Source organism: Henckelia pumila, unplaced genomic scaffold (assembly GCF_033568475.1).
Source record: "Henckelia pumila isolate YLH828 unplaced genomic scaffold, ASM3356847v2 CTG_298:::fragment_3, whole genome shotgun sequence".
NCBI classification, from domain to species: Eukaryota; Viridiplantae; Streptophyta; class Magnoliopsida; order Lamiales; family Gesneriaceae; genus Henckelia; species Henckelia pumila.
In genome coordinates, this window is record NW_027331797.1 from 944164 (window position 1) to 963574 (window position 19411).

General features: G+C 30.9%; 2 protein-coding genes across 2 annotated transcripts; both read left to right on the top strand.

Moving 5' to 3' along the window:
* The first annotated feature begins 5453 nt into the window (after window positions 1-5453).
* On the top strand, window positions 5454-8213 carry LOC140871022 (gibberellin 3-beta-dioxygenase 1-like). The gene is made up of 2 exons (XM_073273474.1): window positions 5454-5983; window positions 7472-8213. Exons 1-2 carry the CDS (start codon window positions 5499-5501, stop codon window positions 8025-8027), a joined length of 1041 nt encoding a protein of 346 aa, XP_073129575.1. The 5' UTR covers window positions 5454-5498; the 3' UTR covers window positions 8028-8213.
* Window positions 8214-12571: 4358 nt separating this feature from the next.
* LOC140870958 (aspartate carbamoyltransferase, chloroplastic) lies at window positions 12572-17257 on the top strand. The gene is made up of 7 exons (XM_073273385.1): window positions 12572-12685; window positions 12798-12866; window positions 14017-14590; window positions 14661-14800; window positions 16254-16427; window positions 16567-16803; window positions 16912-17257. The coding sequence occupies exons 3-7, from the start codon at window positions 14035-14037 to the stop codon at window positions 17017-17019; spliced, it is 1215 nt and encodes a 404-aa protein (XP_073129486.1). The 5' UTR covers window positions 12572-12685; window positions 12798-12866; window positions 14017-14034; the 3' UTR covers window positions 17020-17257.
* Window positions 17258-19411: the final 2154 nt, after the last annotated feature.

The following is a 19411-nucleotide window of genomic DNA, read 5'->3' on the forward strand; positions in this document are numbered from 1 at the left end:
GGTACATACCATGTGATTTCTTTTTCGATGTGTTTTTTTTCTCCCCCTAATATTGAGAAAATTTCTTCATTAAAATGACAATCAACAAAGCGTGCTGTAAACACATCGCCTGTCTGAGGCTCAAGGTATCGAATGATTAATGGACTATCATAACCGATATAAATACCGATTTTTCTTTGAGAACTCATTTTTTATCGTTGAGGTGGTGCAATAGGCACATACACCATACATCCAAAAATTCTCAGATGATAAATATTTGGTTCTTTACCAAATGCAAGCTGCAATGGGGAGAATTTATGATATGCATTTGGTCTGATGCGAATTAATGCCGCAACATGTAAAATTGCATGTCCCCATATAGAAATAGGGAGTTTTGTTCTCATAATCATTGATCTAGCAATCAGTTGTAGACGTTTAATCAATGATTCAGCTAATCCATTCTGTGTATGAACATGAGCAACATGATGTTCAACAGTAATTCCCATTGACATACAATAGTCATTGAAAGTTTGGGAAGTAAATTCTCCAGCATTATCAAGTATTATTTTCTTGATTGTATAATCAGGAAATTGATTCCGCAATTTTATTATTTGAGCCATTAATCTTGCAAATGCCACATTCCGAGTTGACAATAAGCATACATGTGACCATCTGCTAGAAGCATCGATCAATACTATAAAATATCAAAATGGTACACATGGTGGATGAATTGGCCCACAAATATCACCCTGAATGCGTTCAAGAAATATGGGTGATTCTGTTTGGATTTTAGCTGGCGATGGTCTTATAATAAGTTTTCCAAGAGAACATGCTTTACATTGAAACTTATTATTCTGAAAGATCTATTGGTCTTTCAACGGATGACTATGCGTATTTTCAATAATTCTTCGCATCATTATTGAACCAGGATGTCCCAATCGATCATGCCAATTGGTTAATATTGAAGAACTATTAACCACCATATTTGATTCGATTGACCTTATATGTGTATAATGCAATCCAGTAGGGAGCATTGATAATTTTTCAACCACTTATTTCTTTCCTGATTTATATGTGGTAAGACACATATATTTTTGATTTCCATCAGTTATCGTCTCAGTATCATACCCATGAGAATATATGTCATTAAAACTCAACAAATTTTTTTTTTTTTTTGATCCTGGTGAATATAAAGCATCATTTATAAAAAATTTTGTACCATTAGGTAACAAAAAATGTGCTTTTCCACAACCTTCAATCAAGTCTACAGGACCTGATATTGTATTCACCATTGTATTTGTTGGTTTTAATTCCAAAAAATATCTTTTATCTCGGAGAATGGTGTGCATTGTACCACTATCGGGTATGCAAACTTCCATGGGTTTATTTTTTCTCATAGCATTTTCCATACTTCAAAAATGCAATAAATAAAATCAAGGATAATATATATATATGCAAAATATAGCATGTTCATAAGAATGCATGAAAAATATAGCATGTTACATTTCAGTCCCACCAATATATTAATCAATGTTCTCGAAATCATTTGAAAAAATCGGCAGCATTGAAATAAGTTGAACCACTTAAATGGTTACTGTTTTCAACAAAATTGGTCTCTTTTTCTTTTCCCTTTATCGATACTTTAAAGAGCTTACATAAGTGCTCAGGGGTACATGACCAATGTCTTGGAGTGCCACATTTATAACAAACACTGTCATATCTTTTTGAGTGATTTTTATTTTCACTCATATTTTCATGCTGTCTTTTTGGGTGGTTCGTGACGTTCTTTTGAGATTAGTTATTGAAGTAACTATCTCGATTATTTTCATATTCACGGTCATAACCACGACCACGATCATTTCTACGTCCACGTTCATGACCACATCCTCGACCTCAACCAAAATCTAGTTTATGCCTTTGATTTTGGTTTTCATTTTTACCTACGACATTTGCTTCTGGAAATGCCGTAGATACATTGAGTTGGGATTGATGATTTCTCATTAACATTTCTTTGCTCTTTTCTAGTGATATCGAGAGCAACGAAACTTTGCCAAATTTGACACGGTGGTACTAGAAAAATAACAATTCATTTTATAAGTTAATTTCCATTAATATGACAATAGAAAATAATGGATAAACGATGAGTACAAGTACGTGTACAAATAGAGAAAAAGTATGTTGTGGAAAATCGTTGGTGAGTACAAGACTCGTGAGCATGATGATCATAGTCGTTATGAAAAATAGCCTTATAAATGCCATCATCTTCATCTTCGAAAAAAACCGAGGAAAAATTTTTTTTTTAAGAGAAAGAGTGAATTTGGTGTGATTGAAAATGAGTTTGAGTGAACATATTTATAGACCAAAAATTAGCCGTTTGTTACCGTTTGTGACCGTTGGGGGTAAGGAATAAAATCGAGTATGTGTTGAATAAAAAATCGTGATAATCATGTGATGCATATAATGATAATCATAATTAAATAATTATGTATATCATATCATTTTATTATAAGGTCGGTGCCGTAGACATTCTTTTATATAATATTGTGAAATTATACCAATATAGTTAGTATAAAGTCAGGTATAGTATATCATATCACATTATTATAAGATCGGTGTAGTAGACAGCCTTTTATATAATATTGTGAAATTATACCTATATATTTAGTATAAAGTCAGGTATAGTATATCATATCACATTATTATAAGATCGGTGTCGTAGACAATCTTTTATATAATAACATGAAATTATACAAATATGATTATATTGTTTAAGAACCTTAGAAGCTTTTATACTTGTCGTATCCCTTACCGGGAGTGTGGGATGTCGTCTTAACATCCTCCCAGGATTTATAACAAGTTTTGAAAAAAAACTTATTTTTTTTTCATAACATGATATCATATATTAATATATACATAATAAAAATATATAAACAATAAAATAAAAATTCTTACTTGTTGAATATTTTAGATTTCTTGTATTTTGGAGCGTCGGAAATTATAGAGAACCTTCAAGCGATGGTGCTGATAACGTGTTGTGAAAAAGTAAAAATTTACGGTAAAAAGTAAATACTCCAAAACTCAAAATATATCAAACTCTACACTTTATAATATTTTTTTCTCAACTCACTTGTATTTTTCATCACAAATGAAGACCTATTTATAGATCCACATTTGAGATTAGTCCAAAAATTAATACATCATCATCTACATCATCACACACTAATTTTTCACATTTTACAACTCAATATTCAATATTCAACATAATAATAATAATATATTTTCAACAATAACAATATATATTTGTACTACTCTGTGCACGCTTTTTTTTTTTTTATTTGGGCATGCATTTTGAAATTAAGTCGAACTTCAATTTTGAAGAAATGTGTGGCATAATTCCGAAAGCGACATAATTTTACTCTTTTACTTTTCCTATTTCTCATGTATTTAACGGTACTTATATAAAATAACTTTAAAGACTCTACATTAGTGATTAGACTTTCAAAGTAGGCGCTAGATTTAACCGGATTTTAATAAAAATAAAAATAAAAATATGATAAAGGTATAATATCGTCAAAAATTTTTACTTTGTTGTGTAGATTTGTTTCACTTCGGACGTATTGTTGGCATCAAGATAAAGGCAAAACAAGTAGTCGTACACGAAAGTAAACATAATGTTAGTTCGTTTTACGGAATTATTATATCTATGAGATGTTTTTCGCTCTTCTTAGTTTGCTTGGTGTTTGAAAATGCCAATTCTCGTCTCCTACGAACGCATACAAACGTACAATCTGTGCTTTTAAATAACTTTTAAAAAAAAAATGTTCAAGACAAGAAGAAAACAACTTAATTAATGAATTTAATTTAATAATAAAGCTTAGCTAGCTCCCCAAGTCCAAGATTTTTGTATTTTTTCTATAATACCAAGAATGGGACGTAAAAGAATAGAAAAATACATAGCCAAGCCAAGTCATGGGTGAGTGTCAAACTTTCTTTCATGCTGTTTCAACTTTTGTCTTCGTTGAACGCAACAAAATTACAACCTACAACCCAACGTTTATGCACCCAGAGACCCATCCTTACAATATCATGACTTCAGATTAATTAGGATCACATGGTATGTAATCATTTTATTTTCCTCTTCGATTCAAGAAATTATTAAGTTTAATGCGATTATATATGTGTGCGCGCGTGCACTCGAACAAGAAAGGTTTGATGCGAATCGATCGATTTTCAATCACTTTGTATCTCAAATTAATCTATTGTATTAATTTCGGCTCAAAATTTGAATGCGTTTAGGATTATATATATATATATATATATATATATATATATATAGTTTCTTTCAAGTGACCACCTACCATGCCCACCAATGATGTGTCATTATTTTATTGGATCTACAATTTATCACATCTTTATCACATCCAATAGAATAGTGCCACATCATTGGTGTGCATGGTGGTGGGCATGGTAGGTAGGCACTTGAAAGAAACTCTATATATATATATATTTGATGGATAATGCTACATGTACACGGTGAGTTACACAATGCATTGTGTAATCCAATGTGTAACTCACCGTGTACATGTGGCATTACCCATTAATTGAGGTTAAAAGTCAACAAATAACAATCACGTTTAATATGTCCGCAATTCATGGCAAATGTTATATGTTATTTGGTTAATGAGATTCTATTTTTTTTTTTTTTTATGTATATTCAAATCACGATCCATGAATTTAATGGTTCATATGTCACGATCCATGAAAGACAAATGTAACATTTGAGATTTCAATTATTTAATAATTTGTTAAATATTTAATGGGATGAAATCCAATTTACTCCACTTGATACTCCAAATCGTGTTATGGTTTGTTCAAGCAAGCTTCGTTTGCAAGAATTATTAAACAATAAACGGACTAAACACTATAGATAAATAAAGGGTTATCTTCTTGTGAAACGGTCTCATGAGTCTATATTGGTTAAACAAGTCAACCCGATTCATGTAATTTTTTTTTTGACATAAAATGTAATATTTTTTTATGGTTCGGGCCAAGCAGAAAATCCATACCTCACAAAATCAACTCACGAGAAAATCTCACAAGTATTTATTTATTTTTTTGTGATAAACAACATACAATAAATCATAAACAAAACATTCAATCTATTAACAACAAATTGTTTTGATTTTTTTTTTTAATCTATCGTACTTAATTGCATATATCAACTAATAATGCATGAACACCAAGAGTTTTGCAGAAGTTTCCCCACAATTAAGTGAGTGTATATTATTTATTAATTATATCCCCAAAATTCCAAAAACAGTACTAACATAAAGACACCACTCGGTCCATAAAGCCGTCCAGCGACGTGTAAAACGCATCAAAATCAATAATAAATGTTCCCACAATATAATTTTCTATGTCTCACCTAACTTTTTGGTCAATCCAAAATGTGTAATCATATAAATAACCTCATTCCTCAATCCTCAAACATAGTACGTACCCACACACAAAAATCCTTAATGGCAACAACTCTCTCAGAAGTCTATGGGGACACTCCTCTCCAACTCAAACACATCGTCCCTCTCGATTTCGACTCCATTCGCCACCTGCCTGACTCACATGTGTGGACCGAACCCGTCGACCTTTCGTCGAAAAAAAACGTGCACGAATCCGATATTGTACCCATTGTCGACATGACGGCTCCAAATGTTGTGGAACTTGTGGGCAATGCGTGCCGGAAATGGGGAATGTTCCAAGTGACCAACCATGGGGTGCCCTCGGGTTTGCTCGGCGACGCGGAGTCGCATGCTCGACGGTTGTTTGCTCTCCCTGCCGAGCAGAAACTGAAGGCGTTGCGTTCTCCAGGCGGCGCCACCGGATATGGGTTGGCTCGGATTTCTCCCTTCTTCTCCAAGTTAATGTGGCATGAGGGCTTCACCATTATGGGTGCTTCTGCGGTCGACCACGCTAAACTACTTTGGCCTCACGACTATGAAGCTTTTTGGTAAGCCCATGCATATCTAGCTAGGTTATGTATATTATAACTACTTATAACATGAATAAAATCCGTGTCGTATGCGCTTAGATCGAAAGATTTGAAGTCGTGAATTTAAAAATCCTTTGATTTTTAATTAACATATTTGATTGTTGAATGAATTTGAAATTCATCATCCATCTGTTAATTATACAGATGTAATGGATAATTATGATGGATCTTTATCAAATACACCTAAGACGAGTGTCATTTCAAATTGATTATTCAACACATATTATACCAGCCACTACGGACACACTTTATGTGTGTACATAATCATGTGTATTGTGTATACATATTTTGTTCTTTCAAGTTCTAGATTTAATTATAATATTCTAGAAATTAAGTTAAATATGATATGAAATTTATTAAGATTGTGTAGAATATGAAAATTAAGTAAACTCTATTGCATTAAATAAAGATACAAATCAATATTAACAATTCAATGCTAATTAAAATATAAATGTTATTATACGAATTATAACTTGATAAGATCTTATGATGAATGAATTTTTTGAAGGTCAATCTAATTTTATAAGAAGTGTTCACCGTATATTCAAAACAATATATATATATATATATATATATATATATATATACCGGTACAATAGATGAGTTGACTTGTACATGGTGGGCATGAAGTGGCATAAAGTGTTGGGCACCATAAAAAAACTCATATATACATATATATATATACATATATATATATATATATATATATATATATATATATGTGTGTGTACGTATTTGTTATGTGGATATGTATTAGACCGTTAGATACATATAATATTATGTTCATCACATGGTAAGCGCCACCTATGACATGCATATCTCTAATGTAATTGGATAATGAACGATTATGATAATTCAAGGATAATAATTTGAAATATATGGATAATATAATTATTTTTAATTTCATTTAAAGACTTGACTCGGGCTTCAGACAATATTTGAGTCATTCAATGAATCCAATTAACGCGATGGACCTATGAAATGAAAATTCATGATTTCAAATTTTGTACTTAATAAAACTGAGGAAAAACTGTAATTTTGGTCATGTATCTTTGTCATTTTGCGATTTTGGTCCTCTATGTTTTCATATTTCAGTTTTAGTCCTGCATGTTCCGATTTTTGACAATTTCGGTCTTTTTTCTTCGAAAATGCTGACGTGACAATCTATATGTCAGCCTCACATCAGCATTGCATTGGTGTCACATCAGCGGCACATCGGAAAAATGACTAAATTGCCAAAAAAATAAAGATACCGGACTAAAACTGAAATCTGAAAATATAGATGACCGAAATCGCAAAATGACAAACATACAGAACCAAAAAAACAATTTTACCTAAAACTGAGCCCACTGTAGCACTAGCTAGCTAGTATGTAGCATAATATTAAATAAACTAATTGCAAATTAATTTATTGACAAATAAATTCTAATTTAATTTTATTTGCAGCAATGCAATGGACAATTATCAAAAAGAGATGAAATCATTAGCTTACAAAATCTTGGTCCTGATCCTGGAGTCCTTGAAGGCAAAAGACGAAGAAACCCTAATTTCAAGCACAGTTTCATCTGAAGGGGCATTGCAGCTAAATTCTTACCCTTGTTGCCCCAACGGCCACAATCAAGCCATTGGCTTAGTTCCACACACAGATTCCCTACTTTTAACAATCCTTCATCAAAATGACACAGAGGGTCTCCAAGTTTTTCGAGAAAACGCGGGATGGATAACAGCTCCTCCGGTTTCAGGAGCCCTAGTAGTCAACATAGGTGATCTCTTGCACATCGTATCCAACGGCCAGTTTCCGACGGTGTATCATCGCGTGGTTCCTAACGAGACGAGGCATAGGTTTTCTATGGCCTTCTTCTGCGGCCCTCAAGGTGATTCCCTGGTTGCTCCTATGTCGAATCTCGGTTCTCCCCGGTATCGCTCGGTTACGGTGAAAGAGTATCTCAGTATCAAGAATAAGCATCTTGAGAAGGCGATTCCGCTGCTTAAAACTGCGTAGATTGAATCATGCGTTCATTTTCGTCATTGTTCGACTAGGTCTAGTTAGTATTCTTGAATTGCCTTGATGGAAAATATTAATTAATATTTTGGTGAGGAGATTGTATTGATTGGTATGGATATATGATATATAATGTGAGTAAATAAGGACTATTGTAAAATTTGTTATGTATCATGATTGTATGAAATGTTTAGGGTTTTCCTTTGGAAAGAGTACTGCAAACGCAACATATAAGTAATCAACTTCTAAATTAAAATAGATAAATGATGAAAATTAATAATTGATCACTTCTATTAAAAAAAATTTAAAAAAAAAATTGGCAGATCACTTCTATTAAGTTATCAACAAATAGTACTAATCAAAATGAAAATAATATTAATATTCTAATAATCATGTTTGATTGATTTGATGAGATTATAGTTTTTAAGTAAAACAAATCTATAGCCATCATATCATGCATTAGCTTCCTGTTATTTAATTAATTAATTTTTGGAATACATGACAAAATCGAATAAATATATAAGTTTATTTTAAAAGCATCTTGAGATCACGTCGAGACATGAGGCATAAAGACATGCATAGTGACAAGCCAAGCTTGCTAGTTAATGCATTAGTTTTAAGAGCCAGATTTATTTATTTAAATAATTAAATTAAACTTGTGATAAGGCTTAATTTGAGCCTAATTTTTGTCTTATTAGTGTACGGGGAACGTGCATGTTCAATAAACACACGCATGCACCATTCAACAAAGTCAAGTATCACACAAATATATATATATTTATATATGTATATATATATATTAATCACAATATAACAAAATTTCATAGCGTTAATATGTTTTATATTTATATCAAATTAATAGTTCACCACGACCAATATATCTTATGAAATTATATTTAATATTTGAAGTTGAACTATTCATTTATATATTAATTAGCAACATATTGCAATATTTAAAGTTGTATTTGGATTGAGCCATTTGAAATCCGAAATCTAGGAATTTCTAATTCGTTTTGATTGTCAAATAACTTTAATAATGAAAATTATTAGATGTCTCACATTGATTGAATTAAGTTTTTGGGAGTTGTATATATTAATATACGGGCTTGAACAATCTTCTACTTCTTGAGAAGTTGAGCTCGCTTTTGGGTTGACATAGACTCAAGTTCATAATTTCAACATGGTATCAGTGTGTTGGATTGTCCTAATGACTATCAATTAATATCTCGATAACTTTATATGTGAACTTCTATGTTTATTATTATTATTATTTTTTTTTTTTTGAAGGAGATCGAGCTATGTTTAAATTATTAAACAATAAAAAAATTGGAATCATTGAATTTTAAATCTTCAATTCAAATGCACCCTAAAAATAAATTGAGTGGTTACGTAGTGAAATTGAGTTTAAGGCCACGTCTCATCGGGATTAAAAAGTCCAAGAAAATAACTTTAGCTTTGTCGTCTTCATGACTATGCTAATTGCTATGACTAAATTTTTCCATAGGCGTGACCACATTTAATGGAAAATTTTCAATTTGTAATTAACTAATTAATTACCCAACTTGAAAGCCACAAATCGGCAATTTTTTTAAATATATACTGGTTGCACCTGCACACGCGTTGCATGTGTGATTAAAATATGAATATTATTTATTGTATATATATATTATATGTTTGTTTCAAATCAATTCAAATTTGAAAATAAAATGAGTTACGTTTATGATTAAAATATGAACATTATTTATTATATACATTTGTTATATTTTGTTTCAAATCAATTTAAATTTAAAAATAAAATGAGTTGTGTGTGTGATTAAAATATGAATATTATTTATTGTATACATGTATTATATATTTGTTTCATATCAATTTAAATTTAAAATAAAATGAAAGCGAAAAAATGAAGATTATCATGAACAAATGAAGTTTAAAATAGAGATAAAGATTTGGTTCTTTTTTTTCCTCTATGGGAAGGGCATTTTAGATATTTCTGGTTTCACCAAATTAATTTTAATTCGATTATTAAGTAGTATGATAGTAAGATATATATATATATATATATATATATATATATAATATTACTATATCATTATAGAGTTCTTTAATTAACTTATAAATTTCAATTAATTGATACAGTCGCCATTAGTCATTCTCAATCGCTCTTTACTTATTTTACTCTAGTTAATTTAAATTTTATATTCGCTTATTCATGAAAACATATTAACTAAATTTATAATTATTTACGAATAAATCTATGCTCTCGGAATACTAATTACCATATTATTAATTATTGTATACTTTACATGGATGATTATAAAAGAAAATTAAAATTATAGTAAAATGAGCTAAAATGCGATTGAGAGCGAAATTTAGGGCTGGCAACGGGCGGGTTCGGGGCAGGTTTGGGCAAACCCGTGTATCCGCCTAACCCGTCCCGTGGAACCGGCGGTTCCAATCCGGATCTAATTCGTAGGACCCGCCAAATTAAATATAATTTAAATTTTATTAAATAAAAAATTAAATAAGTTAAAAAATTAACAAACTATCATTAAATTTAATTTTCAAATTTATATTAATAATATTTAAGACAAAAAATATTCCTACAAGTTAAAATATATAATTCTTTTATTTAACTAATAATTAATAACAAAAAAATCATAATAATATATTTTCATATTAAAAATATCATAATATAATAAAATTATTTAAATTCAAAAATATTATACACTCAAATTAGAGATAAAATATTGATTATGTAATATAAATAATATAAATATTATATATTATTAATATATATACATGTATATTTTATATTTATATTTAATATATATATTTGGCGGGCCGGGTTCGGCTAAACCTGGGACCCGCCTCGGAGCTGCTTGGCCGGGTCTAAACCCGTCCCGCCGACCGGGTTCAATGCGGGGCCGGATTTAGACCCGACCCATTGTCATCCATAGAGCGAATGCAGGATATAATATGAAATATGACTTAAATCATGTCGTTTGATTGTTTACTAAATTTATAACTATTTACCACTAAATTTATGTTTTTGAAATATTTATCATATTATTATATAATTTTAATAGATGAGAAAAAAATTTAAAATTAGTGTAAAATAAGCCAAAAAATGACTGAGAGCGACCAGAATATATAACATGAAATAAGATTTAAAAATCTTGTTGTTTGACCATTGACTAAATAATAACTATTTATCGCTAAATTTATGCACTTGGAGTATTTGCCAAATTATTATATACTTTGTATGGGACGAGAAAATAAATCTAAAATGATCTAAAATACGACTTAAAGCGATTGAATTAGGATGTAGTATCAAACGTGATTTAATTGTGTGATTGTCTACTAAATTTATAAGTATTTATCACTAATATGTTCTTTGAATATTTATCACATTATTGTATAATTTGATGAACGAGAAAAATTTAAAACTAGTATAAAGTAAGCTAAAAAGTGACTGAGAGCGACCAAATTAAGTATATAACATGAAATATGACTTAATTAAATAATGTTGTTTGATAAATTTATAACATTTTACCACTAAATTTGTCCTCTCGAAATATTTACTGTATTATTGTATACTTTGTATGGATTAGAAAAAAAAATTTTAATTGGTTTAAAATGAGCTATAATACGATTGAAAGCGACTGAAAGATATATATACCATGAAATACGATTTAAATCATGTTGTTTGATTATTCACTAAATTTGCAACTATTTACCACTAAATTTATGTTATCGGAATATTTATTTTATTATTATATTGCATAATTTTAATGGACGAGAACGAAAATTTAAAAACGGTGTAAAATAAGTTAAAAGATGACTGAAAGTGACCGAAACATATAGTATGAAATATGACTTAAATTGTGTTGTTTGATTATTCACTAAATTTATAAATAATTATCTACCGCTAAATTTAGGCTCTCGGAATATTACCATATTATTGTATAGTTTTAATGGACGAGGGAAAAAAAATTTGTGTGAACTATTTATCATATGAAATATGACTTAAATCGTGTCAATTGTTTACTAAATTTCCAAATATTTACCACTAAATTTATATTTTTGAAATATTTATCATATTATTGTATAAAAAAAAATTAAAACTATAATAAAATAAGTTAAAAGAAGACTAAGGTAGTGTTTAGGAAAGCTTCTATGAGCACTTCTCAGCTTTTCTTTCACAAAATTTCACAAAATTTTAAAATTTTGAAAGAAAAAAGCTGAAAAATGCTTCCTAAAAGCTCTTTTAAACCTGACCTAAAAGCGATCGAAAGATGATCGACGTAGATAATATGATCTATGAATTAAATTTTGTTGTTTGATTATTAATTAAAAGAAATGTTTTTTTTTAAGTTAATAAAAAGAAATGATTTGATCTGCTTTAGTGCTTTATGCTAGAGAAACAAGAAAGAAAAATAAATAAATTGAAAAAGTTTTTTATTTTTTTGGAAAGAAAATTGAAAAAGTTTTAAAATGGGGTAAAATGGGTATTTAGAGGTGTATAATTGAATGAACAAACATTTGTAATCTCTCCTCTCCTCTCCGCTCCTCTCCAATTTCTTTCCCGTCTGCCAAAAAAGCCCTAGACTTCCACCTAATCTTTCAAAACGCTAAATCCATGGGAGCACGAGAGCAAAGTAAGTGACTTTCTTATTCTTTTTTCTTTGCTCGATTTGTCGAGAAATTTGATATTTGTCATAACTTTTTTTATTGATTTATGGTACTCCATTTCATTTGTGTCTTTTTTAGAAATTTTCCCAACTTGTGGTTCGTGGTTGTAATGTTTTGTCGATCAACGACACGGTAGCCCAAGAGAAAGTAAGTTTCTTTGGTTTTTTAGTTTGTATTTGACCGTGAAGAAAGGAATTCTGTTAGCTAATGATTTCTGGTGGCCGCCGTGGATACTTGAATTGGACGCAGCAAGTGTAGTTATCATCCCTTGCTACTTGATTGTATTTTTGTGTGAAATGATATTGTATTCTGTGAGGGAATGTGGCATTATTTATAGGGAGAATGGATGTTACTTATGTTAAATTTTGTGACACTCTAGCTAGTGGACTTAGAAATTCGGCAAGAAGCACGGCTCCATTATCCACACTTACTCCCAACCATAAAAAATAAAATCAATGTTATTTCGAGTAACAAGCAAATTTACTGCAAATACGCTATGATAGCATCCAATTATTGGTATAAGTAGGAAAACATTGAAATTTTATAGATAAATTTATTCAAAGTCATAAACTCTCTTTTTTTTGGTATTTGCGCTGGAGATCAAGGTGCATGTCAACTCAAGTCCTCGTTTTAAACTTAAAATCTTGACGTGAGATGGACTATAAGTTATCGACCTAAATTTTATTATTATAAATCCTTGGATAGTAATATTTTTTGTTAAAAATTTCCAGTCGGTGCTAAAGGTTGTACTTTGTTATTTCTTTTGGGAAAGAGTGAAAGTTGACATTTTTCCTTAAAGTCAAAAGCTTGTACACTCCCATTTGTTTGATTTTCTTGCATGGCATGCAACGAATTGGTACATCATATGGGAACTTTATCGGCACCACTTGCTTTAGTTCTTTCTTTTTCTTAGTATTTCAAAAAATGTTTGATAATCTGAAGAGAAAGATCAGCATGGTTCATAGCTTTCTATGCTATGCGCTACGTTCATGAATCAAATTGTTTTGATAATCTGAAGAGAAAGATCATAGCTTTGAAGCTTATATACTTCATTTTGACTAATTTTTTTTCATTTTTGACATTGATGCTTTGTGCGGTAGCATAGCGCTTAACTTGATGTGGAGATATAATGTTCAATTATATCATATATTTGGTTTATCTATGTTTGTATAATGTTTGAATATTCGATGCCGAAAGGTCCATTCACTGCAACTTAAATGACCAGGAATTGGGCAACATCCATTGAGATTTGTTCAAACATGTTTTCTTTAATAATAATGATGGTGTGTTTAATCAGGTAGTTCTATCTGTTGCAATGACATCGTCTTTCTCATTGTCTAAATGGACTGTGGATGGAAGTTTTCTCGCTCCAAAGCCTACAAATAACAATGGTCATTTTAATATCAATTATCTTAATGGTTGCTTTAAACAAAAATTTCTTTCAATGTCGCCATGTCCATTGGCTGACAAGTCACAGTCATGGGTGTCGAGGAATGAGCGATTGGTTGACCGGAGATGTGGTAAGTTGTCTTACATGAGTCAGGTCAAATGTAGTTCATTGGAACTTGAGATTAAGCCTTCATTTGAAGTTGGGAATAAGTTTCACCTTGAGGATGTGATTGAAGCTCAGCAATTTGATAGAGACACTCTGAGTGCCATATTTGAAGTGTCACTTGAAATGGAAAAAATTGAGAAAAACTCAACCAAGGGACGAATGCTTAAAGGGTATCTAATGGCCACTCTTTTCTACGAGCCCTCGACCAGAACTAGGCTTTCGTTTGAATCTGCTATGAAACGTTTGGGTGGGGAAGTTTTGACCACAGAAAATGCTCGTGAGTTCTCGTCTGCAGCAAAAGGAGAGACACTTGAAGGTATTCACTTGATTTGTTAACTTTGAGTAATTATACTAACCATTGACATTGATTTTTCCTTATATTTTAGATACAATAAGAACAGTTGAAGGGTACTCGGATATAGTTGTGATGAGACATTTTGAAAGTGGCGCTGCCAAGAGGGCAGCGGCGACAGCCAGTATTCCGATTATTAATGCCGGAGATGGCCCTGGACAGCATCCAACACAGGTACCCAACATTAAATTTTTTTAGATCAATCTTATAGATGAGTTCAGGTTTGTGAAAACCAATTTATTCTATCTGCTAGTCTACTCTCTAAATCCTTTTCCAATATCACATATGAATTGGCTTAAACTCTTTCTCTTGACACACTCCAAGGCCCAAACTGACCCCCTTCTATGCTGAGATGATAGAAAAGGAAAGAAGAAGAAAAATATATATTGTTTTTTCAAGAATAATATATGAGAATCATGTTTCCCAGTTTGTTTGGGAGTGAAGCTTGTATGACGATCATCATCTATGATAATCATGCTCATGGGGATTGCATCTCCAGAAATTTAGTTTATTGTGTTTTGATTTGTGTAGCTCGTATTTCTAAATTTTGGCTGACAATGAACTTATTTTAGACTTTGGACCAGAAAATATTTTATAAGTACAGTAAAACCTCTATGAATCAATACTCGATAAATTAGTAACTTCTATAAAATAGAAAATTTCTCGGTCCCAACTTGGGCCAATTTGCTAAATTAATAATTTCGATAAATTAATAAGATAATATTTTTGGAAGAGTCTTATATAAATTTATGGGCTCGTTAACATCATAAATTAATAATTATCTGAAATTACTAACATAACTAGGATATATTTGTAAAATGTGATTATATTATTGTTAAGTCTTTCTTAAAATTTAAAATTATTTGAATTTCATCTCTACTTTTTTCTCATTGAATCGTATATGTAAGTGAATTGTATTCACATTATACAATTATTTGATTATCCAATAAGTTTTATTCGATTAGTTAAAATAATAAATATTTTCTAGGTAGGCCAAAAAAAAAATATATAAATTTAGTTGTTTTTGTAAAGATATACGTAAAATGAGTTTTTTATATTAATTCAATAAATACGATATGTACCCTATTGTTTTTATATAATCAAATCTATGCTCGTTGAATCAAAAAATACTCTTTAAAATAATAATTTATTAATTTTAAGTAATACCTCTCTAAATTAATAAAATATCAAGGTCCTAACATAAAATGTAGTTTATGTGTGTTGATTTGTGTAGCTGGTTGTCTGAAATCTGAATTTTGGCTCTGACAATGAACTGATTTTAGAATTTGGACCAGAAAACATTTCATCAGTATTCATTATGTTGTATCAAGAAAAATGTCTCTGAATACCTCTGTAATGAGACAACAATTGTAAAGAACTTTTTCGTTGGCGCAGTTCTTAGCGTTACAAATTATAATTGTTGCCATTGGGAATGCAAACTCATAACAAAATTAAGTTAATCATCTAAATAATATTCCACAGATGAAGGAAGCAGTAGTAACTTGTGGCGCCAGTTTGCACATAATGTTATCTATTGGTTGAACTGGAGTTTAGCCAATCAATATATATTATGTACCATAAAGTTTAATCTAGAAGTTGCACTTTTTAATTTTATGGCAATGTACAGGCCCTCTTGGATGTGTACACTATTCAAAGGGAGATAGGAAAAATTGATGGCATCAAAGTTGGACTTGTCGGAGATCTTGCTAATGGAAGAACAGTCCGATCACTTGCCTATTTACTCGCCAAGTACAAGGATGTTAAGATCTTCCTCGTGTCGCCTGACGTAGTAAAGATGAAGGTGAAACTGATTGGAGTTCTAAGAACCTGTTTTCGGTTAAAGTATATGAAAAGTAAATTTCTCAATAAATTTGCAAATCGGACCCAATTACTTAATCCTTTGTGATTTCATTGGTACATCATTACCATTCCAATTTCAGGATGACATTAAAGATTATCTGACATCTAAGTCAGTTGAATGGGAAGAAAGTGCTGATTTAATGGCGGTTGCTTCAAAATGTGATGTGTTGTATCAAACTCGTATTCAACGTGAAAGATTCGGGGAAAGAATCGATCTCTATGAAGAAGCTCGGGGAAAGTACATAGTGGATCAAAATATCCTTAATGTGATGCAGAAACACGCAGTTGTAATGCATCCGCTACCAAGGCTTGATGAGGTTAGGTTCTGGTCCCAGCTTCTCTGCTACGTTACACTATGATTCTTTTATCAAACAACACGTTCCCTTAGACCCGATTTTGAATCATTATTCCTTGATTGATTGTAGATAAGTGTTGATGTGGACGTCGATCCAAGGGCTGCGTATTTTAGACAAGCAAAGAATGGTCTCTATATTCGCATGGCTCTATTGAAGCTCTTACTTCTTGGTTGGTGAGGCAGGAAGCAGACTTTTATATTGCTCTTTCTCCATATTTATTCTTGGTCAGCTCCCTCTCTCTTGAGATTGAAAGAAGAATCGCGGGGTTGATCAAATTTTTGTCTCTACAGGCTCAATTTACCATTAAAATTGTGTTAAGAGATTGATGTACTTGCGTTGACTATTACTAAATTTTATGACGAACCCATATGATTAATGATGGGTACCGTCACCCATTTTCTTGACCATCCTTAATTGTGAACACTTAAATTGTGAAACTTAAAATACATGCATCATGAGTTGCAAGCCATCATCAAATTTAATCCGAAGCTAAAAGAAATTATTAACATAAAAAGAGAGAAAATAAAATGCATACTTAACATCGCAGCTAAATTCAGCAATGGACCAAGTGATACCACGAAAATTGAATGGCGTAATTCAAGTTTATCCATTGTCCAAGAATGAGAGGAAAATAAGAAAAATATTCCTTGATTAGTGGATGAATTATTTTGCATGTTTTCCACAGTTGGGTCGATGCTGGTTTTAGGGTACTGTCCTGAAATCAAGATCAATGGCCGGATCAATTTTGCAGGTCAAATCAATTGACCTACAAAGAGATCCGAGCCGTTGAATCCCCATCCGGGCACTACCCAGGTGGGTTAGCATCGACCGACTTGTTTTCCACACATATATATAAAACAAAAACAATATCTATTTTACCTAATTTAATGGAAATACATTATTTATCTGTACCCGGTTTGAAAACATTGTTGTTGTTTGTCATAACAAATTGAAATTACAAACCCAAAAAATAATTACAAATAAATATAATTCTTTATGTTTATGATGCTGGGGGAAAGGCCCAACAAAAAGTAAGCAAGAATTGATTTGAGGTTCCTAGTTGTGTGTGGGCCCATTTTTTCAATTTGGCCCAATAAACTAGATAGATAGGTTGGTGTTTCCGTGTTCTACATCTTGTTTCTTTCCTCTTCGGCCAGATCACGGTTCTTTTTTTAAATAAATAAAAATAAAAATAAAAAATGAAATGAACTATGAACTTTAATTGTTTGATTAACTATGAATTTTAATTGTTTAATAAAATATATACTAGTTGTTGAAATTCTAAGCACCGTAATTTTTATTATTTTCATATTAATGATTTTTTTGAAATATTTTTTAACAGATAAAGATAAAAGATTGGATTGAATTATAAAATTATAAAAGATAAGGTTGAATATTTAAAAAGAAAGGTTTTAGAAAATAAAAAAATAATCAATATATGGAGGGTATAACAGATCAATTAAAAATTAATAAATAATAGGGGCACCAACCTTAATATTATATTAAATATCTAATTTTTGGTATGGAAATAGTTTTGGAAGGAATTGAACCCCGGTTCAGTGTTCTCATGAAAAATAGCGAAAATCATTAATAAATTCATAAAAAATATTTAATGCCATCTACGAACCAATATTTTGTAAATAAATCCAAGTGATTATTATATTAATAAATCATGCAGTTTCTAGATGAATAATAATTAATTAAAACGATAGTATCATAAGATAAGGTAGGTAATGGTACCGGAGAAGTAGTACGTAGGTGACCATTCTAAGACTTGAGCTGTCTCCTCTCCAATTTGCACCTTCAAATGCTGCTCCCCACCCACTTATATGGGTTGTATTTCTTTTTTTCATATGTTCTAATTATATATATTTTTCATTGTTTATATTTAATAACATTTTTTACTTTTTTTTTTAATCAATATATACCTATTAAAGTAATATCATTAACCACTTGCACAATTTTTTTATCATATTAAAATCTTTAATAGATAAGGGCACAATGAGAAATAGTTTAATAAAATTTAAATTTTCAAACACTTTAGTAATATATGCATGAAAATACACACAAGACAAAATGAATGAGGTGGAGGGAATAAGGAATTTTAATTATACATACATACAAATTAATAGAAATTCCCACAGGATGAAATAAATAAAATACTTAATTTGGAGGTCTTTTAAAAATGACTTCACCAAAATTGTCTGTGGATGAGTCGGGTGAATGTTGCATGCATGGCAAAATGGCATGCATGGCACTGATTTTGATTAGTACGTATGCATGCCATGTCATGCCAATATATACTTTGTGTACGTACTCCATAATATAACCTAAATGCGTGACATTTTCATTATTATCCTCCAGCTAACTCCCCACCCAATCCCCTTCCATTTTCAATAATTTGGGACCGTTACAATCATATCTTTAATCAACACCATGTCACCAGTCACGGTCTACGTTTTACAAAATTTGAATTATACCATATATATCACTACTTTCTGATTTTTGAGAGCATGTTAGCTCACCTTCATTGACCCAATTTATTCTCGACCCCTACAAGGGGCGAGGA